We start from the raw sequence: 26,947 nt of genomic DNA, 5'->3' as shown, positions 1-26,947 counted from the left end.
ATTGCAGCATAACACTACTTTGTCTTAGAATCCAGAACTCTTACACACAAGAACCAAAACTAGAGAGACACAAAACAGGCTGTTCCCTCAGAGAGTGAGGCACCACTCACCCCATCTTGCTTTAGGCTGTCGCTGCTATTTACACACACAGACAAAGCAATGGCATTTAAAAGCATTTCCTTTAGTTGAAATATCTTTGGGCTGAATCCCACCCCCTCCTTTACAGCCTGCCTGGGGAGGTATGTAGTTTCTGAGAGTATGTCAATACTGCCCCGAAACATGTGTTCTGAACTCGGGTTAGCGAATCTGGGTTAATGTAGCAGTGAAGGCACAGTAACTTGGCTTTTCACTTGGGTTGTCAGCTGGAGTTAAAGCCTACAAGGGAGCCTAGGATTGCTGCGTCTTCACTGCTATTTTAACCCAACTTAGCTAGCCTGCATTGAGAACACACCTGCTTTTGCAGTGTAGATACACCCTGAGTGGCGGTGACCAGACGCCTTCTGTTTGCCCCATTCAGAGATAGGCACAAAGTATGTGGAGGGGGAGGGCAGGCAGCAGCAGTGCTCACTGCTTCTTTAAAACAGCACTTGGGTGCCCTCTCCTTGCCCCCAGCCTGCCTCTTCCTCCTTTGCAGCTTTCAGCACTACTGGCTGTGACCTCAAGGGGGTGCTAGTGTCAGAGTTCTGCCTGCCTCCAGGGCCCACTCACTCTTTCAGCCAGGGCCACAACTGAGCACTTTACAGGGGGAACCTCTTGCAAAAACAGCGATAGCACCTGTAAAAAGTCATCACGTCCCCTGTCCCTTTTGAGCAGTACTTGTAAAGCCCAGCACTGGAGGAGAGTAAATGAAGTGAGAAGAGCAGGGGAAAAATCTCGTTCAAGTAGGAATGACTCTTAAACAGAGGAACATCCTACCCTCACTCACTATTTATCTGCTACGGTGGAATCCTATTAGGGCCAAATATGGCCAGATTCTGAATGTCACTGGTGTCCGTGGACGTTCAGGGCACCCATCACCTCACAGAATCAGGCCCATATGCAGTAGTGGGGGCAAAAGACATATCTGGCTTCAAGACTAAGTTTATGGAGGGGATGGTATGATAGGGTAGCCTAATTTTGGCAATTCAGTTAATTGATCTTTGATTATCAGCAGGTAAGTATGTCCAGTGGTCTGTGATGGGATGTTAGATGGGCTGGGATCTGAGTTACTACAGACAATTCTTTCCTGGATGCTGGCTGGTGAGTCTTGCCCACATGTTCAGGGTTTAGCTGATTGCCATATTTGGGGTCAGGAAGGAGTTTTCCTCCAGGGAAGATTGGCAGAGGCCCTGGAGGTTTTTCGCCTTCCTCTGCAGCATGGGGCACGGGTCACTTGCTGGAGGATTCTCTGCAGCTTGAGGTCTTCAAACCACGATTTGAAGACTTCAGTAACTCAGACATAGGCTAAGGGTTTGCTACAGAAGTGGATGGGTGGGACTGTGTGGCCTGCGTTGTGCAGGAGGTCAGACTAGATAATGATAATGGTCCCTTCTGACCTTAAAGTCTATGAGTCTATTAGCATGTGCATAGATTAATGATGCCAGGCTGTGGTATGTGGCATCAGGGAAATGCAGGCACGGCATCATTGCATTGATCCTTTCTTCCCCGCCAGCCTTCCTGCCCCTCAATCTCCTTCTTCCATATTACCTATCTTATTTGATGGTGCACATTGTTGTGGTGTGCGAGTGCCCACTGGGGATGTCTTGCCAGACTGTCTACCCTGCTGATCAAGCTCAGAACAACTGGCATCTTTTCCTTCCCAGTGCAAACTGCAATTTAGTTGCCTCCACTTGGTGCGTTTAAAATACATCCTCACCTCGGAAAGGATAACAGCGAAGGGCTGGGCACTAAGGGAAGTTTTACAAGCAGGGTTTGACGGCTGGCTGATCCCTTAGCATTGTTTGCTTTTACCACTAGATGGTGAAATAAGTAATCCACGCAGGCACCCAAGCCTCGTAACATTCTGCTGCAGAGCCTCCTTGCTTGTGAAATGACTCCAATGCGCTCTGCTCTCTGGGAACCTGCAATTTTGGCCAATTATCCTTTGACGTTTCAGATGTTTCAGTTGCTGCTGCCTCAGCGCCCACCTGGCTCTTTGATCTTTGTAATCCTGAAGCTGCCAGGCTGGATTTAGTGAAATGGATAACTGGGTGCTAAAAATGGATAGAAAACCAGTGTGAAATAAATGCTTATTTCAATCTATCGCTTCATGCTTGTTTTAAATAGTTAATAGTAAAATGGGTTGTCTTTCTGCCTTTCAATGAAGAGGTTCTGAGGCCATTTATACAAGGCATATGTTATCCCCCGACCCCTTTCAGTGGGGATCCGTTCTTGGGACATGGTACTGTAATTAGCATCATGTGGGTGGAGCCACTGGGAGTGTATAGAGATGCCAGGATCCCATTGCAGGATGGGACTCCCGAGTGTTTTCTGTTGCTACCCCTCAACACGATCACTTTTCAGCCTTTGACACCATATCGATTTAGCTTAACAAAGGAAAGGTTAAGGGGGTGACTTACACCCTACAGTCTATAAGTACCTTCACCAGGAACAAGTATTTAATAATGGGCTCTTCGATCTAGACAGCGACAGGTGGAACACGATCAAATGGCTGGAAGTTGAAGCTAGACAAATTCAAACAGGCAATAAGGTGTAAATTGTTAACAGTGAGCACTTAACCATGGGAACAATTTACCAAGGGTCATGGTGGATTTTCCATCATGGGCAATTTTTAAATCAAGAGTGGAGGGTTTGTTTTTTTATTTAAAAAGATCTGCTCTGGGAATTATTTGGGAGGGGTTCTATGGCCTGTGTTATTCAGAACCTCAGACAAGAGGCTTTTGCGGGTCCCTTCTGTGAATCTGTTCTCTTTCCAGCTCTCACTTCAAAGATAATTACACCTGATACTTTGTTCTTGGAATGTTGCATTTTTACAGTGAAGGAGCCTTCGCAAGCATGGACTGGGCAGAGCTGGCTGGGAAAAAAACTGGGAAAATGTCCTGGAAAATTTCTAAGTCTGAAATATTTTGGTTCTTGCTAGTAATTGAATTGACTATTCACCACCTCAGCTCCTAAGCATGGGTAGGTGGTGTCACCCTCACTTCACAGGTGGGAAAATGGAGGCCTGATTTACACTAAAAGGTTAGGTTGATTCAGCTACATCATTCAGGGTATGAATAAGCCATGCCCCTGAGTGAAGCAGTTAGGTTAGCTTAACTCCTGATGTAGAAAGTACTAGGTCGAATTCATCAACCTAGCTACCGCCTCTCAGGGAGGTGCATTACCTACGCCAAGCACTGGCGCTGCTCATATGTGTACTGAAGTGCCAAAGCAGCGCTGCCGCTATGCTGCTGTAGAGTTAAGTGTGGACAAACCCTGAGCAATAGCGAAAAGAAAGGACTTAGAGAAGGTCACAAATAAAGATTATGGGAGAACGTGGCCTAGACAGTCGTTGTCTTTGAGCACTGGACCAGTACTGGCTGGGGACAAGCCAACCAAAAGGGGACTATCTGGTTTATAACCAGCTGAATTGCCTCTGTAAGCCAGAAAGGACCATTATGATTATCTAGTTTTGCCCTCCTCCATAACGCTGGCTGCATAGAATTCACCAGTGACTCCTCATGCAAGATGGACAGCCTGGGGATCCAGCCTGGCTCATGTAAGTGGTCATGCTGATGCCATTGGCAAAGGCTAGTTGTGGTGCCCTTGGACAATGCGTGTAATACATCATGAATATTCTATGTTCTATCTGCTAGGTTAATTTTTCTTGTGGTGTTGGCCAGGCAGTTCCCGAGGGTTAATCCCAGCAGGCGCTGCCTTGCAGAAAGGGAGAGCACAAGCTTCAGGTAGCATCATTCACTGCTACTTAAAAGCATCAATACAGGTGGTGCTGAGCCTTTGGACGTTAACTACTTCAGCGCTCTGGCCTTAGAGCAGGGAGGAGGGAATCCAAGTGGGAAAACAAGTGGATTGAAAACCTGAGCTCAGAGGAGAGACATCAGCAACTGCAAGGGGTGCAGCAGATGGTCTCCCTGAGTCCCTGAAGTGGGGTACCTGGGTTAAGCGAGGCCTACCTAAGCCTGTGGTATGACAAATGGGTGAAGATTGTTCATTGTGTTGAAAATAAAACACCCTTTCGTCTTATGCGTTGTCCAACTGCTGGCTTTAAATAATACTTTGTTCTTGGGAAAGCTGTTTTGTGACATGACTCATGCACTGGCCACCTCCCCCAATGAAAGAACCGATGGGTAGAGGAATCCAGTCCGGCCTGCCGAGCAACCATGGTGTATATACAAGGTGCTGCACTCCAGGCCCCCATAGGAAGAGTGAGAGAAGGGTGGGATTCTTCCCCAAAGAGGTGACGGCTAAGGGCCCATGTGGCATGCACATTCAGAGGGACTGAGGCCTGGTCTACACTTAAAATTTAGATGGACACAGTTGTGTCCATCAGAGGTAAATTCACCCCCCGAGTGCTGTAGCTATGCTGACATAGCTCCCCAGTGTAGACATGGTCACTGGATGAAAGATTCTGTCAAGGTAGCTATTGCCGCATGGGGAGGTGGATTACCTACAAAGATGGGAAGACCCCTTCCATTGTTGTAGACAGAATCCAGGGCTGGCTCCAGGGTTTTTGCCGCCCCATCTGGAGGAGGAAAAAAAACAAAACAGAAAACCAAAGCCGCAATCGTGATCGGCGCCTGCTCCACTGTGCCACTTTCTTCTTCGGTGGCAATTCGGCGGACGGTCCTTCCCTCCGAGAGGGACTCAAGGACCCACCGCCGAAGAGCCTTATGTGCCGCCCCTTCCCCTTGGCCGCCCCAAGCACCTGCTTGCTGAGCTGGTGCCTGGAGTCGGTCCTGACAACATCTATACTACTGGGCCCCAGCGCCGTAACTGTGTCACTATAACACCCACAGTGTAGACAAGCCCTGATCATCATCCAAATGGAGCTAGCCCTGCCCCCTGAGGTTATTCACGGCAAAGTTCTGTGCCACCATATTGTCTAAAGCAAAAATGAGAAAAAACCCAACATATTGGAGATGTTGGATAGAAATAATACTAGAAAATAAATATCAGTAACTAATACATAAAATAAACACTGCAGCAGTAGCACTTCTCCCCTCATTGAGCTGTAATCTCTGCCTTGGAACTATTGCTACTGGCTAACACAACTGCTAGTTTCTTCTCCTGCACTATATTGAGAAAATCCATGCTGCTGCCTGCAAGCCCTGCACAATTAAGAATCCTGCCAGAAGAGGTGACCAAAGCCATCGATATAGGACACTTGCCCAGAACAGCAGAAAAGCAATTTATAAACATGCAGAGGGAGAGTAAAGAGTGGCAAAATAATCACTGATGTAAATCTCTCAGTGTACGTGTCCCAGGCAGGCTCCTGTATTTAGTTTTTTTCAATGCAATGGTCAACATACTCAAAGGACTAGGTAATATTCAACATGGCATCCCTGCAACCTGATCTAGTCTCCAGATGTACGCGGGTCGGAGACAGGTTCCCGGCATGAACATCAAAACAAAGAGATTAGGCATCAGCACAGAACACTACATTGAAACTATATTTTTGTACTGATTTATTCAAGTAACGTATAAAGTACAGCCAGCAGCTGAACAGCCAAGCGTGGTGGAAATACACGGCTACAAATAGGGCTCAGTGTCTAGACGTGAATAAGCAAATAGTGTAAGATTGATAGGAAAGAATCAAACCCAAATCTGCTGCTATAACAACAAACGGTGACAAGAAAGAACCATCTAGTTTACCACTGCTAGGACAGCACATCTCTAGCTTAATCCAGCATTGCTAGCTTCTAACAGTAGTGAGATCACCTGATGACATGAGCAGGACTGCCTGCATAACACCGGCCAAAGAATTCCATCTAGTTACCCCTTTATTGAGGCTAATAACTCGAGTTTGATTAAAGCACATCGTCAAGAAAGGCAGCTGATTTTGAGATGATGATTTCAAACAATGGAAAATCTACCCCTTCCAGTGGTAGTTTGCTCCAATGGCTAATCATTCACAAAACATTTTTTAGCAATCTTGAACATTTTCTTCATGCTTGTGTAATGTCTGCTTGTGATGTTCCCCTGGTGTTATCTGGACCAGTGATCTGCTAGGTCACTCCAATCCTCGACTCTGGGAGCCAGCCTTACCCTGATCTTCTCTTCTCTGCGAACCCCCACTCCTGGGCTGTTCACACACAGCTTCTGGCATGTAAGGTACTCCTTAGATTGTGCAACCGAATGACACTAGCCACTGTCTCTGGTCCCTGCCACAACTCCGTCTTGCAGTGTCCAGTTATGCCTCCTGGATGCTGCAAGCTTACATGGGTTTGTCAATTCAACAAAGAAATTGATATGTATCAGGCTTGTTATCCCAAGGGAAGTCTCTGACACACTTCAAACCAAACTCACTGCATCAGGTAGAATAAACAAACAAATTTATTGACTACAAAAGATAGATTTTAAGTGATTATAAGTCAAAGCACAAGAAGTTGGATTTGGTCAAATAAAATAAAAGCAACATGCATTTGACGCTGATCTTAACACTTTCAATGCCCTTACAAACTTAGATGCTTCTCACCACATGCTGGCTGGTTGCCCTTCAGCCAGGCTCTACCCTTTGATCAGTGCTTCAGTCTCGTGGTGGTGACATCTGTAGATGTAGGCGGAAGAAAGAGGAAGAGCCTGGCAAATGTCTTTCCCTTTTATCATGTTCTTTCTTCCCTCTTGGCTTTGTTCTCCCCTCCTTCAGAGTCAGATGAGCATTACCTCATCACATACATGCCCTGATGAGGTGTGAATTGCCCCTGTGCTCTTGGACAGTTTTTGTCTGGGCTTGTTTTAAGCCATGAGGACAAATTTTCAGCCTCATAACTATATATATGAAATTACAACCTATAACATTACTATAACCACAATGCTCAGTGCATCATGAGCCTCCCAAAGACACCCAACATGACAAACTTTGCATTGGATACCACACAGTCATTTTATAAGGTTGAACATGGGGATATAGGGTGTTCCCCCACTATACAGAATGTCACACTGCTCTCCAGATAAATTCTGGCTCCTCATCAAAAGTCCGAAGGCCATTCTCTCATCTGTAATAACACTGTTTCCCTCTATGGCTAAGACCTGATTTGTACCAAATGTCCAGAAAACAGAATAGATTTGAACCCTTAACTATCGATTGTCATGTTCCCTTAATCCACAATCACGTTGTAATTCTGGAAACAAATATTTCCTGGAACTGATCGTACAAACAGCATATATTTTTCGTACATGCTGTCATAATTATTGTTTCCGTGGAATATCTTACCATTCATGATTTGCTCTATGGCATTAGGTTAATAGATGGAAGACAGGTGGAGTGTTTTCATTTATTATAATCCTGGTTTAGAGCTCAAAAGTGGGCCAGTGGCCCCAATTTACCTGTATTCTCTAGAAACAACCTCCTGACATAGTTCATGGAGGAGACGTACGTTCCCTGAAGCTGCTTGCCTAATTAAGCAACTGGAATCAGTAGCAAATGTTCACCTTGGTTGTGAGGCATGTAAATGCATGTGTTCTGCAGCAGGATGTAGGCAGAGAAGTTGATCTTATGTTTGTAAGAAGAGTCTGAATGAACTCTCCCCTGACAGTTACTTGGGGAGGAGGAGAGAATTCCGGAGCAAACTGTATTTACATGAACACATCAGCTCTGCCTAGGTATCTAGGAGATAGAGCGGTGTTGCTCAAAGTGAGAAATTTAGACTGGTGTTGGGTTACAAATCACTTTAGTACTGAATGCCAGGGTAGTGAAATGTTGTTATCAATGTTGTTGTCTTTATTGTATGAGTAAAGGGGAGCAGAACTCTGTTTAATCTGTCCCAAATGAGGGGGTTATCCTCTGCTGAAAGGACCTTGTTAAGCCAGGGCCTTGAATGCCAGACTCCTGTGAAAACAGGAGGGCTGGGGACTCTCCCTCAGGGTCCCCGGTCTTGTTTAGCCCGTTCCTCCCCACTGTTCAAAGATAGAGCTAAATAGGCTCTATGAGGAGCCTTTGGTTATTTTAAGTGCTCAAAAGAGCTACCAATCACTTGTGGTGGGACAGCCTCTCTGCCCAGTCTAAGAGCTGAAAATCACTAAGACTTGCAGGGCCATTCCTAGCCATTCTGGTGCGCTATACAGTCCCCCCATGGGTATGGGGGGGGGAGCAGAAGCAAGCTTGGGGGGTAGGAGGGAACTACCCCCCAGCGCAAGCAGGCAGAGCAGAGTGGATTGGGACCAGGTTCCTCCACTTCCTGATTGCAGGGAAGGCCCGAACCTGCACTCATGGGGTGGCGGGAAGTGGAGTGACCTTGCCTCAGCCTGCTCTGCTCTGCTCCCCTGGCTCACAGCCTTGAGGCTTGGGGCACAGGGGAGAACCATCTGCACTTCCCGCAGCTGGTGAGTGCAGGCCTGACCCCTGCTGCAGTCCTCAGGGGAGTGGGAGCAGGGCTGAGGCAGAATAGGGGCGGGGGCTTTGGCGAAGGGGTGGAGCAGGGAGTGAGGGTGGGGCAGAGCAGGGGCTGGAGCAGCACGCAGCTGCGTAGGGCAGCTGCATACTTTGCGTATGGGTAGGGACAGCCCTGAAGATCAGAGTAGAACCTCAAGAGACTGACCTGCAGAGGTCATGACAGAAGGTGACCACCGAGTAGAATGGCAACTGTTGAGGCGGCGAACAGAGCAGAATGAGCAGTGCTAGGACAGTCAGCAGAGAGGAGCAGTGGCTGGCGGGGCAGCCAGCCAAAGCAAGTGCTCAGATGGCAGAGCAAGCAAGGTGCCTTTTTCCCTGAGTAGGAGGTGAACTCACACAAATGCACCTCTCAACCCTGGATCCTCACTGACCAAGGACAACTGCTGTGAGTGGAGTATGGTGAGGGAGCAGAGAGAGGCACAGAAAAGGAACTTTTGGTTGTAGAACTGAGGAACATGGGGCAGAAGGCTCTGCCCCACACACTCTGGCATGGACGTCCTGCTCACAGTTCTATGCTTATGAATCCTGCTTGTGGCATTTTCTCTAATTAATGTTGGGTGACTTCCTGCCTTTCGTTAAAAGTTTCTTTTCTACACTCAGACTCTGTGCTTGCAAGTGGGGGAGTATTGCTTCTGAGAGGCACCCAGGGGTGGTGTGTAATTTTCCCAAGTTACTGGGTGGAGGCTCAAGTTGGTTCTGTGTTGTATTGTTGAAGAAGAACCCCTAAATTTGGAACCCAGCCCTGGTTGCTGCCAGCTCCACCTGACTGAAGGGTTATGTGTTCAAAGGACTCACCTTTCCCCAGCACCCTTGTAAGGGATGTGTTATATAGGGGAGGGGGAGGAGTCAGCTGATGGCAAACAGCTTTCTGCAGCCATGAGGAGGGCCGGCTCCAAGCACCAGCGAAGGAAGCAGGTGCTTGGGGTGGCCAATGGAAAGAGGCAGCATGTCCGGGTCTTTGATGGTGGGTCCCTCAGTCCCTCTCAGACTGCAGGACCTGCGCTGAAGAATGAAGCAGCGTGGCTGAGCTGCCGCTGAAGTGCCACCGATCAGGGCTTTATCTTTTCTTTTTTTTTCCCGGTTCGCCGCTTGGGGTGGCAAAAAACCTGGAGCTGGTCCTGGCTGTCAATAATCTTTGATTTCACTTATTAGCGTAAATAAGAACTTGTTTAGAAATGTAATGGCACCGTCTTCCTCCACGAGTCTGCTCAGTGGGTGTCTGTGGGAGAGATCTGCTTACTGATAAAATCAAGCTTTTTTACCTGTTAGCTGTGTGGCACCGCTACAGCTATGGGAGAGCGAGCTGGATTCTGGTCTGCCTTGTGCATCAGCCCCAAGCTGCTAGCTAAGTTCCACCTGCAGTATCTTTACTAATATTAAATATTACTAATATGACTGCAGTATCTTTATTAATATTAATATTGCCAACCCCAAACCTTCATGTATCATGAGTCTGGTTCCAAAATAATATGCCACTGCTATAAAAATCACGACATTTTTCTAAAACAATCATACATTTATGGTTCTTTTTTTCTCTCTCCCTTCAGGTTTTTGATTCTTAGAATGCACTTTACGTCTTCTAGCTTTTCTCCATGAGGACTGGAAACTTTTTTTTTTTTTTTTTTAGTAAAGTTGAGATTCTCACCTAATCCCATGACTCCATGGAGTGAGGCTTTAAGAAAAATGCCAGATATCGTGAGACTTGAGATAGAAATGTAAGCATTGATCGCACTATCATACTGATGGATAAGCCAGAAAGAACCCCGATTACCTTTCGTAGCCCAAGGTTTCTTTGTAGCACTTGCAGGTCACAGCTATCTTTTGTCTTGTAAATTGAACAAATCTGAGCTATGTCACTGAGAGAGAATAAAAAGTGGATTCAATATTATAGAGTCCCTTTACAAACTTGGAGCCAAATTCTGCTCTCAGTTGTAATGGTGTCAATAAAACAACAAAGAAATCTCAGAAAAGCAACGGAGAAAAACAGGACTAGGATGGAGTCTTTGATGCGGTGGATCTTTTCTCTCTAGCTTTTCCTCTTAAATATAGGAATGTAATGACATGACAAGTGTCCCCAGCATGCAGAAGAGAACAAATTCCAGCTGTGCACCTGGAACAAACCATTTTTCGGCTGCTTGGTCTGTCCATGCTTACAGGGCTGGTTGGTGCTTGGGGCGGCCCATGGATGGAGGCAGCATGTCCGGGTCTTTGGCGACAATTCAGCAGCGGATCCCTCAGTCTGAGGGAAGGATCGGAGAATGAAGCGGTGTCATAGAGCAGCCGCCGAAGTGCCGCCAATCATGGCTTTTTTTTTCCCGCTGCTTTTGGGCTGCAAAAAAGCTGGAGCTTGCCCTGCATGCTTATCTCTGTCAAGCAGTTTTATCTGAATGAAAAATGAAAGTCCCTGATTGCATGAAGTTGTGGCATGGCTGGAATTGGGCCTGTTTTGTTGGCTGGTATGAGTTCAGGGCATATCGGTGGCAATCGGGTACCTGCCAAAGGGGACCACCAAGAACAAGTAAGCAATTAACTCTTCTAAATGTATTCTTCCACTGGAAACTAGTTTTGCTTTACAGATAGCAGTCACACCTGGGTGTGTTTGGGTGATCCAGATCAGCGTATTAATATTAAACCAATTCTGGAGCAAACAGACTTAAATACATGATTTATGATTTCTGAATAGCTACATTATTTTGTCTTTGATCCTCCCTGGCTGTGGAAGGGTGAAACTTATTTATAGAATCCACAAGGCGCTTTCTCCATTGCATGCTTTCCATGCACTGAGGGCTTCCATGATAGCAGTGAGCCTGGGGCTTTGTAGGCAGGGCTGCCGAGAGCGGGTTCAGGGCCTGCTGAAAAAATTTTTTTGGGCCCCCCAGCAAGGGCGGACCAGCTAAACAGGGTCGATGAAGCGGGGCCCCGGGCCCTCTTCCAGACCGCCAAGCCCTGGTAATTTGTACCGGCTTCCCCCCCTCTTGTCGGCCCTGTTTATAGGCTGTGGATCCAGGCCCTGGCTGCTTAAATTCATCCATGTCACTCTGAGGCCTAGTCTACACTTAAAATTTAGGTTGACATTAACTGTGTTGTTCAGAGGCTGTGGAAAAAAAATGTGACTAAAGTTCAGGTCTCCTGACTCCATCCCTGGCTTGGCCAGAGATTTGGGCAAGTCACTTCATCTTTCTGTGGCTCAGTTTCCATCTGAGTTAAACAGGGATTATGACAGATCCCTGGAGAGAGAGGAGTTTTAATTCACTTACATTGTCAGTAGGAAGGTGTTGCTCAAGGGCAAAGCATCATGATTAATAACCATTGTAACACTTGGATACTGAATTTTGTCCCGTTTCCATAGGAACATGCTGCATGCAGCTCCTGCTCCCTACTCTCCTTTAAGGCTGGTCACACCTTGTGCATTCCCGTGAAGACTCCACCATGAGCTGTTTCCCACCTCTGTATTGCCAGATAGTGAGTTCACAGATCAAATCAGAGTTCTTATTGCAAGTGGAGGGGAGATGACTGCTTCAGGGTGTACGACTCAGCCTTCGACTTCTAATACTTTAGCAGGAGAATCAGGCCAACTGGTGATGGGCTCACAACAGCTAACTGTGTTCGTGCTCTTAGAAAGGCAGACCTGCCTTTGCAGCTCTTGGTGTCCCAGGCCTCGATCCTGTGGTCATCCTCTGACTTTGTTGTCAAGCTAATCTCTGATTTGGATGGGAGGTGAGGGAGCCCATCTCATGAGACCAGGTCCTGTGCATGCTGTATTGAAAAACTGGTTCGGATAACAGCAGTTAATGGGAAAAAATTAGGCTGGGAATTTCAGTGGCACCGAAAGGTATGTGTACGGTGCAGTTAGCCTAGAACTGTGGGAACCAGGCTCCTGGATTCTATGTTTCCAAGCCTGCACTTGAGCATCCAACACTGCATTGTAAATCTGGTCTTACAGTTGCTGGACCTGGGTATCTCAGGCACGCTAACACATCCACAGGGCAGACCTTCTTACTCGGATCTACGGCTTGAGCTGTGTCCACATTGCCAAATGACAAGGCTTGGAACCGAACTGCAGTGGGACTTGGCTCTTAGCTAGGACACAGGGCCTGCATGCTGACCCAAGGGCTTGGGCTGGAGCTGGAGTCTGAGCCTGAGCTTCGTGTGCAGTGTAGCCATATCCAGAGACTTAGACCCCGCTTCCCAATTCTCTTTGAATGTCTGTGGGAGTTGGGCACCTAACTGCCTCATCCCCTTTGAAAATCTCAGCCTTTACAGAGCAAGTTTCAGGCCCAAAAAGACACTGAAAATTATGCCTTAAGGCTCGCTACCTGCAAGGCTAGCTAGTGCCTGGACTACTGTGTGAGAATCGCTATGCCTGCCAATCGATTAGTAGCAGTAATGTTTAAGTGCCATTGAATCACTGATATTAGCAGGTTGCCTAGGCCATCTCCCTGCAAGTGCTGGGAGATTCCCAGTTGCGCACTTTGGCCCAGATTCACAAGGGCACTCAGGCTTAGTGTGCGGGTGTGGGGTGATATGTCGGAGGTCAGACTAGCCAATCTGGTGGTACCTTCTGGTCTTCAGCTTTATGCACAGGCGCCAACTTTCCAATGTGCTGGGGGGTGCTTGACCCCCGACTCTGCCCCAGGCCCTGCTCCCACTCCACCCCTTCTTCCAAAGCCCTGCCCTCGCCCCGCTTCTTCCCACTCAGTTCTGCCCCCTTCCCTCAGCGCCCTGTGCCCTCGCTTCTCCTCCTCCCTCCCAAAGCCTTCTGCATGCCGCAAAACAGCTGATCGCAGCGGGGGGGGGGGGGGGGCAGACGTTGATCAGCAGGGCTGCCAGTGAGCGGCAAACACTGGGGGACTATGGGAGAGCTGATGGGGAGCTGCGTGAGCACCCACCAATTTTTCCCTGTGGGTGCTCCAGCCCTGGAGCACCCACAGAGTCGGCACCTGTGGCTTTATGTCTAGGAGACTGTGACCCAACTGATTGATCAAAATGGACGTTAGGTTCCTAAGTTCAATTGTGAACGTGGCCTTAGTTCCCCAGCATTCACTTCCTGGTGTTTGCGTTGTCCCACGTGATGGGATTTCCTTTGCCTTCTTTTGGAAGCTCTTGCTGTCAAAATCTCGCCCTTTCGGAATTTCACCCCCATGTTCCCACGCAGCAGTGAGGGGTGTGATTTATGACGCTTGTGCGTGGTCTAGGGAAAGGACTCCAGTGTTGCCAGGGCATCACAAAGGAAATGGATTTACTGTCCCATGTGTTCAGCATGTCAAGTAAATTAAAGCTGCATTACACAGTATTGCTAGCAGAATGGCACTAAATCAATCTGATCAGGATGAAATGAACAACTAAAAAGGGCAGGGATGGAGGAACTGTCCCTGGCTCTGAGCCACTTGTGTGCACTTGGACCAGAGGACTGACAGCTCTGTGCAACAGAGCTGGGCCCGGACATGCTTCCTGGGAGGTCATTGTTGCTTTTTCCGGGGTGAGGGAAGATCCACTGAGTTAATAGCAGAGCTCTAAAGGCAGAGGGGTTGACTCTGGGCCGTGCTCTTGCCCCACTAGATCCTAGATCAGCTGATAGCTTCCCATGATGCCATCCCTCCCCACCCACTGGCAAGCCCCACTGGGCGGGTTGTGCCAGGATGGCACATGTCAGGGAAGGAAGGTAAGTGGCCATAAGCCTGGGCCTTTATGGAGATTCCGGGCTGCATTGTTGCCCCTTGGCTATGGTGAGAGGCTGCCTCACTTCAAGGAGTTTCTGGAGTTGCTCTACGTTATATTTTTGGAGATTGTGACCTCTGCAGCAGCCCAGAATCTGGGCATCACACCGGTGGCATAAAACTACCTTTGCTCCCAGCTCTCCAGGTTGTGCCTTCTGTGGTGTGTTGCTCAGGAAACGCTTCACAGAATCTCAGCCGACCTTCCTGTGTGGCTAGGGCAAGTCACTTGGAAAAAACCAAAACCAAAACACTGCGCCTTGTTTTCCCCATCTGTAAAATGGCATAATCCCCCCTTTCTCTCAAACCTTGTCCATCACATCTATTGATACTATGAGATATTGGGGTATGAACTGTCTTTTATTATGTATTTATACACTGCCTAGTAAAATGGAGCTGTATGCTCACCTCTAGGTGTTCCTGTATTACAAATAAATAATTATTAAGGTGTGGAAAGATATCAGTATCGGCCTCCACAACCCTTCTTTATCAAGCAAGGAGCATGATGTGAAGGCCTAGATCAATACATTCCACTTTTGAATATATTAATTTTTAAAATAACACAGGGCTTAGCAAGGAGCGTATGCAGCAATAAACGTATCTTCTGGTCTTTCTACGCGGTCTTCCACATGCTTGCTCCTTCTCCCTGTATTTGTTGTCATCCTTTCCCGGGTTATGACTTTGTTTAAATCACAAGTTCCTTGTGGCAGGCATTTTATTTGTAATGCACCACAAACACTTGTGCAACCGTGCACCATGCCAGCAATAGCATCTCTGTTTGTAGGAAATTACGTGAACTGTATGTTGCTGTGGTTAAGGGCCTATCCTAGGTTCAATACTCTGCTCTGTCACAAGTCTCCTGTGTGACCATGAGCTAATCACTTAAATTTTCTGGGTTTCAGTTCCCCATCTGTGAGAATGTGGATAATCATACTTCCCACTGGAGCGAAGACAAAAATTGCTCAAATGTGTTTGTGAAATGGAATGGTGTCAAAACAATCATTATCAGATTGACAAAGTCAGGTTTTCCATGCGGGTCTCGCTCTCCTGCAGTGATTGGAGGGTCCACCCCGGACCTCAGAAACCTTTTGTTGAAAACTTTGTTGCAAATCGACATATCTCCACGAAGCGGCAATGTTTCAGTGTCAGTAAAATACTATTTTTAATGTCAAAATGTTTCATCAAAAATGTTCTGACCAGCTTCACTTTCTCTGTTTGCCTTAGCTATTTAGATTGTAAGCTCTTTGGCACAGGGAGCTGTCTCTTTGTGTGTGTCTGTGTGTGTATCTAGTACAATGGGGCCTTTGTCATATCTGAGATGGCTAAGCTCTTTAAATTAGTGCAAATAATGATAATCTGAAGGCGTTTTCATTTACGGCTGAGAAAGTCATAATGTTGCTCTGGTCACCCACCAAAATGAGAGAGAGATGTAGCCTAAGTTCAAATCTCTATTGCTTTTTGAAGTTCTCTTCCCTCTTGAATATTACGCATACATATGAACTAGAAACTTTAATCTCTAAGCTCAGATCCTCAAAGAAATTGAGTCTCCCACCTTTCACTGAAATTCTTAGAGGCAGAAGTTTTTGCTTTGCACCTGCTCTGCAGAAATATAAAGCTTACAATTGTCACGTTCCCATGGTACAAAAAAAATCAGAAATCACAGTTTCCTCAGGTTGCAGGTTAGCTGGGATTTAGCCTCATTTAAAAAAAAAAATGCTGAAATTGTACCTACAATAACGTAAGGGGCCAGTAGGTGCCACTGCACCCTCACTCTGTCCTTGGTGCTGCCTTGCTCAAGTCAGCCCAGCGCTGCTTACACAATACCCAGTATCTGGAATACGCATACACTAATTCAACACAAGCTATGCTGGAGTCCTTTAAAAACCAAACTAAACTGCACTGTTCTGTTCACTCCCTTTGAAGCACCTGGCATTGGCCGCTGGCGGCAGACCGGATACTGGGCTAGATGGTCTGACGCAGTCTGGCTGTTCTTATGATCTGTAAGTTCTCCCCTAGCCCTGTGTCCCCTGGGCAATCAGCACCATCTGGATGAGTATTGCTCTAGCCTAGGATTTGTTGGGTATGCTGGACTCTCTAGTTTAAAAGCTGATTTCCATCCATCACTTCTGACATCTTCCCATCAGCAAACTCTGCTGGATTAAGCAGAAGGAAGGCACCTAACATGAATCTCCAGCCTTTGGTTCCATGTGTCTTGTTAATTAAACTTGTTCATAAGAAGTCACTGAAACAATCAGGGATGCTGGAACAACTTGTGCTGTGGGGGTGCTGAGAGCCATTGAACCAAAGCATAAATGCTGTCTATGATGGAAACGACTTCCAGGCCGTGGGTGTGGCAGCACCTCCAGCACCCGTACTGCCAGCACCTATGGAAACAATGACTATTATTGGTAATTATTTGTATTACCATAGCACCAAAAAGCCCCAGTCTGAGCCCTGTTGTGCTAGGCACTGTAGAAATTCACAGTCTATATTACAACAGCCTGGAGGTAGAATCATAGAATATCAGAGTTGGAAGGAACCTCAGGAGATCATCTAGTCCAACCCCCTGATCAAAGCAGAACCAAACCCCAGACAGATTTTTGCCCCAGATCCCTAAATGGTCCCCTCCAGGATTGAACTCACAACCCCGGGTTTACCAGGTCAGTGCTCATAAGTCTCAGAGCCAGGAGACAGACACGCTTGCTTTGCTGGAGTGGTGGCTGGGTCTAGCCTCCCCAGTAAATAGCTGAGTGGGCGTGTACTTGGTGGCTAACCCAAGACCTGCACAGTTTGCAATCTACATGCATTACCCAAGCTTGCCCACACATCACTACACAGAATAAATACTCCAGAGTAAAAATCTCTCCCCCCACACAACCTCCCGGGGTAGTGGCTGGCACAAAACAATTTCTCACACCTGCTATCCCTGGGCATTTAGTGCCATCAGGCAGCACCTGAGAAATGCTACCAGTTCCCCACATTGCTACCAGTTCCCCACATTGTAAAAGCTGCTTTCACAGCATGACAGCTGTATAAACCAGCCCTGCAGGACACACCAGGCTGCAGGACACACCAGGTTGCCTGCCTGGCAAAGGGGTGGTGGCAGACACAGTGAGAGGTGGGCTCTGGCTGGGAACCCCTGTTTGCTCTCCAGCTCCTTGCTGTACACAGTTAAAAAAAGGAAGTGATGGTGGCACTTGCCCTGGGGTGAAACACCTGTCTGAGCTGTGCTGGGCCCCTTGGGAAACTGCTGCTCATTGCGGGGGGTGTAACAGCCTCGCCCCTGTAGCGTCCTTCTGCTACCCCCCTACGGAGAGATGGGCAACACCCCCACCAGCAACCCCCACAGGATTTCAACACCCCGTCCGACACACACAGGGATCAACACCCCTCAGCACTGTCACAGGCGAGCACCCCACTCCCCAACCCTCACACAGGCTCTCAACACCCACCCACCCCCACTGGAGATCAACAATCCCCAGCACAGACACAAGAGAGCAGCATCTCTGCACCCAACACAAATGGGATTAACAATTTCCTGTGCCCCCCAAACAGGATTAATCATCTCCCTGCTCTCTTGCGTACACACATTACAACCCTTCCAACGCTCTCTGGTGTTTGCACATGACACACACACCCAATTAAGAATCCACAGTGGGCACGTGCACACGCAAACACACCCTCTCACCCAGCACACGTGCACACATGCGGGATGAACAGCCCCCAGCACACACTCCTAAACAGGTGATTAATGACCTCCAGCACCTCCCCGCTTCCTCCGGTATTTCCCACCCAGCCATCCCTCTGTAGGTGGGTAGCACCTCTCCTCACGGGGCTGTCTGCCGGCAGCCCTAGGGGACTCAGGGCGCAACCCGGCTTCGGGCTGGTAGGAAAGTCCCCAGGCAGGGGCTGTACCTGTAGTGGTGGGCGGGGGAGGCAGTAGGTGTCTGGGATGAGCAAAGGTGGCGGTTTGGAGGGATGTCGGGGGGTGGGGGGCAGGGATGTAACGCTGTGTGTGAAGGGGGTGAATGGCATGGGAGCAGGGCAGGGTGGGTGGGTGTGAATGGTGCGGGTGAATGGTAACCAGGGACACGTGTGTGTGTTAGTGTTAATGATGACCAGGGACTGGTGTGCATGTGTGAGCCTGAGAGAGAGAATGTGAATGGTGATCAGGGACAAATATGTGTGTGAATGGTGACCAGGGATGACTCTGTGTGTGTGAGTGTGTGTGTGAGAGAGAGAGAGACAGAATCTGAATGCTAAACAGAGGGTGTGTGTGTGTGTGAATGGTAGTGAGGGATAAGTGTGTGAGTGTGAGTGGTGACCAGAGATGGGTGTATGTGAGTGTGTGTGAATCATGACCATGGAGAGAAATATGTGTGTGAACGGTGATCAGGGACGTGTGTGTGTGAATGGTGAGCAGGGAGGGTCTTATATTTAGAAAATGAAAACTGGCAGGATCTTAGTGAGAGGGTAAGGCAATGGGCTGCATTTATTGTGAATACAGAGAGAATCAGAATAAGGAAGCAGTTATAGCTATAACATTCCACTTACTCACACAGTTCATTCATACACACACAAGTTCTGCAGAGTTGTGCTTATAATTACCAGCATAGGAGTTGCTTGTGCCAAGACACTGGGCAGGTGGCCTGGACATGAGAATGGAGCCGGGTCTTGTCAGATGCGCCTCTGATGCTCCTGGAAATTTGTTGCAGAACCAGACCCAGAGTCCTCAGGCTTTTGGGTCTGTCTTTATAGGGGTTCATACTCATACAAGTCCATGGGGTTTGCCTAGTCATGCTGTTCTCACGTTGGAAGTGATAGTCAATCACGCAGATGGCACAGCAATGATGGTTTGTTGTTATCTTCTTCTTCGGTTCTTGGCCTCCCTGTCCTTGGGGCGGCTGGGAGTGGATTCGGGTGGGCCTTCACGATTATCTAGTTATCTCACCCAGTGCGTTCTTCGGCCAAACAGTCCTAGGTGTTCTAAGACTGGTGCCTCAACCTTTTAGTACCCATTCAATCACAGGACCGCAATCACACTCTGTTTCACTTGACATATATTCTATTACATCTACATTTTACTACCTATTCATTCGTTAACATAACCACACCAAAATCACTGGGGACATGACAGACTTCAATAAGCCTATTCATACCACTTGCAACACATGAAAAGAAAACAAACACCGGAGCCGCGGACCAACGGACCCTCCGCAGAAATGGCTGCAGCAGGTCCACTGGAGCTGCGGGAGCGGCGCGCGGGGCGACGAAATGGCCGTGCGCCTAGGGCGCGAAAAACTCTAGTGCCGGTTCTGTGTGTGTGTGTGTGAGAGTGGTGACCAGGGAGGGCTGTGTGTGTGTGTGAGTGAGAGAGAGAGAGACTGGTGACCAGGGAGGGCTGTATATGTGTGTGTGTGTGTGTGTGTATGTGAGTGAGTGGTGACCAGGGAGGACTGTGTGTGTTTGTAGGGGGGAGGATGTGTGAGTGGTGACCAGGGAGGGGTGTGTGTGTGTGTGAATAGTGACCAGGGAGGGAGGGATGTGTGTGTGCGTGAATGATGACCAGGGAAGGAGAGGTGTGGGGGCAGGCGTGTGTGTGAGTGGTGACCAGGGAGGGAAGTGTGTGTGTGTGTGTGTGTGTGTGTGTGTATGGGTGTGAATGGTGACCAGTGAGGGGTGTGTGTGTGGGGTGTGTGTGTGTGTGTATGAGTGGTGACCAGGGAGGGCTGTGTGTGTGTGTGGGTGAGTGGTGACCAGGGAAAGCTGTGTGTGTGCGTGTGTGTGTGTGTGTGTGTGAATAGTGAGGGCTGCGTGTGTGTGTGTAAGTGACTAACAGGAAGGGCTCTGGGTGTGTGTGTGTGTATGAGTGGTGACCAGGGAGGGCTGTGTGTGTGTGTGTGAGTGACAGAGAGAATGGTGACCAGGGAGGGCTGTGTGTGTGTGTGTGAGTGACAGAGAGAGAGAATGGTGACCAGGGAGGGCTGTGTGTGTGTGTGGGTGAGTGGTGACCAGGAAGAGCTCTGTGTGTGTGTGTGTCAATAGTGAGGGCTGCGTGTGTGTGTGTGTGTGTAAGTGGCGACCAGGAAGGGCTGTATGTGTGTGTGTGTGTGTATGAGTGGTGACCAGGGAGGGCTGTGTGTGTGTGTGTATGTGTGTGTGTGTGTTGACCAGGAGGGCTGTGTGTGTGGGGGGGTGACCAGGGAGGGCTGTGTGTGTGTGGTGTGTGTGTGAGTGGTGACCAGCAGGGCTGGCTTTAGGCCTATTCCAGCAATTGCCCCGAATTGGGCCCTGCGCCTAAGAGGGCCCCGTACCCAGTGAGAATCCCTTCCCTGGCTAGAGGCACCTTTTTAATTTTTACTCACCTGGCGGTGCTCTGGGTCTTCAGTGGCACTTCGGTGGCGGGTCCTTCAGTGCCGCCGAAGACCTGGAGCAAGTGAAGGACCCGCCATGGAGGTGCCGCTGAAAACTTGGAGCACCGCCTGGTGAGTACAAGCCCCACGTGTTTTTGTGTGTTTTTTTTTTTTAAGACATCCCTGCTGGGCCCCCGCTGAAACTGTTCGAATTGGGCCCCGCACTCCTAAAGCCAGCCCTGGTGACCAGGGAGGGCTCTGTGTGTGTGAGATTTGTGAGTGGTGACCAGGGATGGCTGTGTGTGTGTGTGAGTGGTGATCAAAGAGGGTTATGTGTGTGTAGGGGGGTTAGTGGTGACCAGTGACGGCTGTGTGTGTGGGGGTGTGTGTGTGTGAGTGGTGACCAGGGAGGGCTGTGTGTGTGTGTGAGGGGTGACCAGGGAGGGCTCTGTGTGAGGGGGTGGCCAGTGAGGGCTGTGTGTGTGTAGGGGGGTGAGTGGTAAGCAGGGAAGGCTATGTGTGTGTGTGTGTGTGGTGTGAGTGGTGACCAGGGAGGGCTGTGTGTGTGTGAGAGAGTGGTGACCAGGGAGGGCTGTGTGTGTGGGGTGTGTGTGACCAAGGAGGGCTGAGTGTGTGGAGTGTGAGTGTGGGGTCACCCAGGGAGGGCTCTGTGTGTGTGGTGTGGTGACCAGGGAGACTGTATGTGTGGTGTAGTGTGTGTGGTGACCATGGAGGCTGTGTGTGTGTGTGTAGTGTGGTGTGGTGTGGTGACCAGGGAGGCTGTGTGTGTGTATGTGGTGTGGTGACCAGGGAGGCTGTGTGTATGTGATGTGGTGTGTGTGTGTTTGTGAGGGGTGACCAGGGAGGCTGTGTGTGTGTGTGGTGCGTTTGTGGTGACCATGGAGGCTCTGTGTGTGTGCTGTGGTGTGTTTGTGTGTGGTGTGGTGTGTTTGTGTGTGGTGACCATGGAGGCTCTGTGTGTGTGTGTGCTGTGGTGTGGTGTGGTGTGTTTGTGTGTGGTGACCAGGGAGGCTGTGTGTACCCGCGCGGGGAGGGCAGCTCCCCACGTGGGGCTGACGCCGGCTGCTCAGCAGCTCCGGATTGATCCTGGGGCTATAAAGCGAGGCCGCTGCGAGGGAGGCAGAGCGGCGGCGGCGGCGGCAGACTCGGCTCCAGACCGCTGCGCGCTCCGGCTCCGGCTCCGGCTCCGGCTGAGCGCAGCCCCGAACTGCCCGGGTTCCGGCAAGCGACGGCTTCGGGGGGGAACCTGCTGCTGCTGCTGCTCCGAGCCGCCCGCAGCCGGAGGGACAGGGACAGCGACACTGGCCAGACCCCCACAAGTTCTGTCCCCTCCTTGCCGTGCACACTCAGCCCGTTTCATTGCTCGGACTTACATTCCTGCTGAACGCTGGTGGGGGGAAGATCCAGCCAATCGCTTCCACCTGGATAAGCCCCCTTCGCCCTCCCCCTTAGCTGGACCCTTTGATTACCATGTCCGACCCTTCCCCGCCTGGCCTCTCCGCACAGGTAAGATGAACTTTATTTCGGAGCCTTGAACGGTAACTAAGAACTCTTCGCAGCCCTGCACAACCCGCTGTGGGCGTGGAGCCTGGGGGGAAAGCATCTGGCCCCCCGCAAGCGGCTGGAAATGAAGTAGACTTCGACACGGGGAGGGAGGATCAGCGGCTTGCTGCTTATACAAGACCCAAACAAAACAAAGGACAGAGACAGAGACGCTGCTTTTCTCTCCCCCACCCCTGCTGCTTCTGTCGCTCTAGTAAACAGAAGTCATGGGAGCTAGAGGCGGCTGCTGTTGCTGATTGAATTAAACTTTGCCACTAGCTCCGCTGGCAGGAGGCTACAGACTTGCCAGGTGCAGCGGCCGGCCCCTAAGTTTCTGGGTGACTCCTAGCAGGGAGCACGGGCAGCTGGGTTTGATGTTTAACCTGGAGAACCCGTTCACGGAGAGGGGGCGCTTCTTCTCTTCCATGGAGTACCAGCACCAGCTGGAAGAGGAGGGTTACCCGCCTCCTGGCAGCAACCGGAGCCTGAATGAGAGTGAGGCCGGGCCCAGAGGAGGTACCCCTTACCCTCTCCACACCACTCTCACCCTCATCAGCCTGGCAGGGCTGCTCATGCTCTTCACCATCTTCGGCAACGTGCTGGTCATCATTGCTGTCTTCACCAGCCGTGGGCTCAAGGCTCCCCAGAACCTCTTCCTGGTCTCCCTGGCCTCAGCTGACATCCTGGTGGCCACGCTGGTCATCCCTTTCTCACTGGCCAACGAGGTGATGGGCTACTGGTACTTTGGCAAGGTCTGGTGCGAGATCTACCTGGCCTTGGACGTGCTATTCTGCACCTCCTCCATCGTGCACCTGTGCGCCATCAGCCTGGACCGCTACTGGTCCATCACCCAGGCCATCGAGTATAACCTCAAGCGCACACCGCGCCGCATCAAGTGCATCATCTTCATCGTCTGGGTCATCTCGGCCGTCATCTCATTCCCGCCCCTCATCTCCATTGAGAAGAAGAACGGGCAGCAGGCTGACCAGCGGGCAGCTGGGTGCAAGATCAACAATGAGAAGTGGTACATTATTTCCTCCTGCATCGGCTCCTTCTTCGCCCCCTGCCTCATCATGATCCTGGTCTATATACGTATCTATCAGATTGCCAAGAGGAGAACCAGGGTGCCCCCCAGCAAGAGAGGAGATCACCCCAATAAGAGGCAAAATGGCTTGGCAGACAAGGAGGAGCTGCCAGCAGCAGCCAAGCTCAATGGGGAGAAGGTGATGGAGGGAGGAGGAGGGGAAGGAGGGCAGGAGAGGGAGCTAAATGGCATAGACATGGAGGAGACTTCCTCCTCGGAGCACAATGAGAACCAACAGTGCAGGAAGCAGGGGAGACCCCAGAGATGCAAGGGCAAGACCAAATTGAGCCAGATCAAGCCTGGGGACAGCTTGCCCAGGAGGATGGAGGAGGAGAGGAATGCCAAAGCATCCCGGTGGAGGGGCAGGCAGAACCGGGAGAAGCGCTTTACCTTTGTGCTGGCAGTGGTGATCGGGGTCTTTGTCATATGCTGGTTTCCCTTTTTCTTCACCTACACACTCACCGCTGTCTGCAAGAGCTGCTCCGTGCCTGCCACCCTCTTCAAGTTCTTCTTCTGGTTTGGTTACTGCAACAGCTCTCTGAACCCTGTCATCTACACCATCTTCAACCAGGACTTCAGGAGGGCCTTCAAAAAGATCCTCTGCAGAATAGACAGGAAAAGGATTGTTTGATGAACAGACCGTTCTCTGTCAGCATGACTGGTGACTAAAGGCTCTCCCATGTGAGGGTGATGCACACCTGCCTTGGGCTGGATTTGCAAGTGAATAGTTTCCTCTGACGTGCAGGTGGGACCCCTTTAAAAACTGAGATGAAACTATTAAAACACCAAGCCACAACAACAAAGCAAGCAAGGGAAAGACACAGCCTCAGCATTTGGGTTTGCGAGTGGATCATTTCTGGCTTTGGATGGGTTCATGACTTATAAGCTTAACTCTTTGAAAACTTAAATGAAATTCAGAAATCAACAACAAAGAGAAAATATGCAGGCCCACATAAGCTATTTTTTTGGATGTGTAATTAACTTTAAACTCCTTGTAAAAATACAGTATTCCATCCCTGAGATCTGTCTTAATTTTTGTAAGGCAGTCAGCTTTGAAACTAAGAATGCTTTAAATAGTCTTGACAACTTGAAGCATAAAAACAGTTGGAGCCATCTCATCAGCCCTGTGGTTTGATAGTATTACCAAGATTTCCAATGTGCTATTGGATTTTTGGCCATAAAGCTTGTAAGTGCAGACCTGACCACATTGGAGGATTTTTTTATGTATGTGATTCTGTTTCCTTGTTTGCTCCCTATTATTTAGTACTGCTGAAAAGGTAACATTCCTAACTGAGGGAAAAAAACAAACAAAAAACCGAACAGTTTCACAATGCAATCAGAAATGATCCAAAAGATTGAGAACAATGTGATGCTTGAGAGCAATCAAGTTCTTAAAGAGTTAATAGAAAGTAATATCCCCTTACTTTACAGTGCGGAAATCTGTTCAATGCTAACTTGTTTTCCCCACCCCTGATTGTAAATAGATAACAACATTTTTAAAGTAAATATCAGGGTTACATATATCATGTTATCTGATTTGTATTGATTTTTGACATTTTAATTCCTGCTGGGTTTCCTGCACAAGAAACTGAGTTTCATGCACAAAAGCAATTCTGCCTTTTTGAGTAACCTGATAAGATTTAAGTTTTTAATTTTCTAGTGTCATCTTCAGTGGGGACTGGTGAACTGTCCATTTTTTATCTGAATCTTATACAGGACAACCCTTTAAAATGGGAAACTTACATACAGTTTCTCCTATATTTTATGGTGTAGTTATACTTTTTTAAAAAAAAATGTGTAAATATCATTATATTGGAATGGGAAAGAAAGAATTAATATTAAAATACCACCTTTTCAGAAGTATCTATTATAAATAACAAATTTAACATCCTCGTGTCATGAGGAAAACTTCCTGAAGAATATTAAAAAGGAAAAACTTCTTTGCCATTCACAATAAACTATGAGGAAACCTTTTAACGTTATAACAGCTTCGTTTAAATACTGACAGGTCACAGAAATGATGTGGAATACGAAACGTTTGTTTAAATCACCCTATTGTAAACTGAATTTGATTGGACAGCAGCTGTCAAATGTACTGTAGCAGACTAAAAGGAGAAAGAGAGCTTTTTATTTCTAAGAGTGTTTTATTCCTTTTACTCTTGTTTTTGCTGTATTTAACTCCAAAGGTCCCATGGCAAACTATGGGAGTTGGGCACCAATGTTTACATCCACATAAGTTTTCAAAGCTGAATCCTTGAGCGGTGAGAAAAAAAGCAAGCTTTCCTTTACCTTTAAAAATAAAAAGTCGGCAGCAGTTGCTATAATGGATTTTTTATTAAATAAAAAAGTTTACAGATTACATGTAAAATAAACTTGAATGAATATTCTGTTATCAGTATTTTCAACAGTTTACAAGTTTCAAAACTCTACATCAGCTGCAGACTTAGGCTCTGTAAATGGTGTCATCAGAAGAGTCACCTGTGTTTTCCAAAAGGCATCGCTGTATCTAATGCTAAACAATGGTTTAGTTCATTGTGCAGTGACATAATGAGTCCTTGATACGCTGCTTTCTTTTCTTATGCTGCAGTGAGAGCATTCATGTGCTTCTTAAAGAACTGGATTTAGGGTTACACAGTGAGATTTGCTTGGTTAGCTTATCAGTACCTTTTCCCCTCTCAGTAGAAATAGCTGTGTGGTGCAGTATTTACAAACAGCCAGGACGCTAAATAATTAGGCCATAAACACAGCTAGAAATTATAAGAGCAGGGGAGATTATAACTGTCGGGTTTAGCTGAATTGCATTTCATGTTTATAAAAGACAACAGCCACTCTTCCCAAAGAGATTTTGTTTGTTTCAAGTCTCTTGGGAGCAGGCTGATGTGCATATAAAAGTGACTGTGGTAAACCTTGACCTTTTCCCAGAGTCAAGAAAAAATGAAAGAACATCTTTCCCTGGTTTATCATGATGTTACGTTATTATCTGTATCACAGTAACACTCAGAGAACTCAATCAGAATTAAGCATTGTCATTTACGTTTGTACAGGACCTTGCACAATCTCTGCCCCCAAGTGATTGCTGTTTTAAGGCACCAATCTGGCAAAAATGTACGCACGTACTTTGCTTTGCTCACATGGAGTCAATGGGGCTACTTACCTCCTTATAGTTAAATATGTGCATGAGTGTTTGCACCATCAGGGGTCCGCAAAATTGCCAATTTGAAAAGTAGCTACTGATTTCAGCTGTCTGTTTTTGGGTGCTCAACCCGAGCCTTCCGAAAGGAGCCTGGTTTTCAGAGGTGTTGAACAGCTACAGTTTCCATTGCTGTCAGCTGGAGTTTGGGTGCAGCATACTTCTGAAAGCCAGGACCTCAGTATAGGAACCCCCAAATCATTCCTAACTTGGCTTCATAGTATGTCTTGTAAAAATAAGATAAGCAAACAAAAGAAGGAAGAGTGGGGAACATGGCTTTGTTAATGAATCACTAATGAGCTTTGGGGGCCTGCTGCTATAGGGAAGCAGCTCCCTCAGCCAGGTGAAGACTCCGTTTTCCTTGGTAAGCCCCCAAACAGGAATAAAGCTGGAGAGAGGAAGAGCTGAAGTGCAATTTTCAAATTCTTAATGCCCCACTGTCAGCGTGAAGTGAATCTCTGGAGAGGCAGAGGGAAGGAACGGCAGGGGGGC

At 48.3% G+C, this 26,947-nt stretch overlaps 1 protein-coding gene across 1 annotated transcript; it reads left to right on the top strand.

The window, feature by feature from the left end:
- Nucleotides 1-22,372: 22,372 nt before the first annotated feature.
- Nucleotides 22,373-24,550, top strand: ADRA2A (adrenoceptor alpha 2A). Its single transcript, XM_032793534.2, has one exon. It carries the CDS (start codon nucleotides 22,556-22,558, stop codon nucleotides 23,894-23,896), a length of 1,341 nt encoding a protein of 446 aa, XP_032649425.1. The 5' UTR covers nucleotides 22,373-22,555; the 3' UTR covers nucleotides 23,897-24,550.
- The last annotated feature ends 2,397 nt before the right edge of the window (nucleotides 24,551-26,947 follow it).

This window comes from Chelonoidis abingdonii, unplaced genomic scaffold (genome assembly GCF_003597395.2).
Source record: "Chelonoidis abingdonii isolate Lonesome George unplaced genomic scaffold, CheloAbing_2.0 scaffold0027, whole genome shotgun sequence".
In the NCBI taxonomy this organism is placed as follows: Eukaryota; Metazoa; Chordata; order Testudines; family Testudinidae; genus Chelonoidis; species Chelonoidis abingdonii.
Note: the sequence above shows the minus strand (reverse complement) of the source record. Positions and strands in the feature narration are given on the sequence as shown.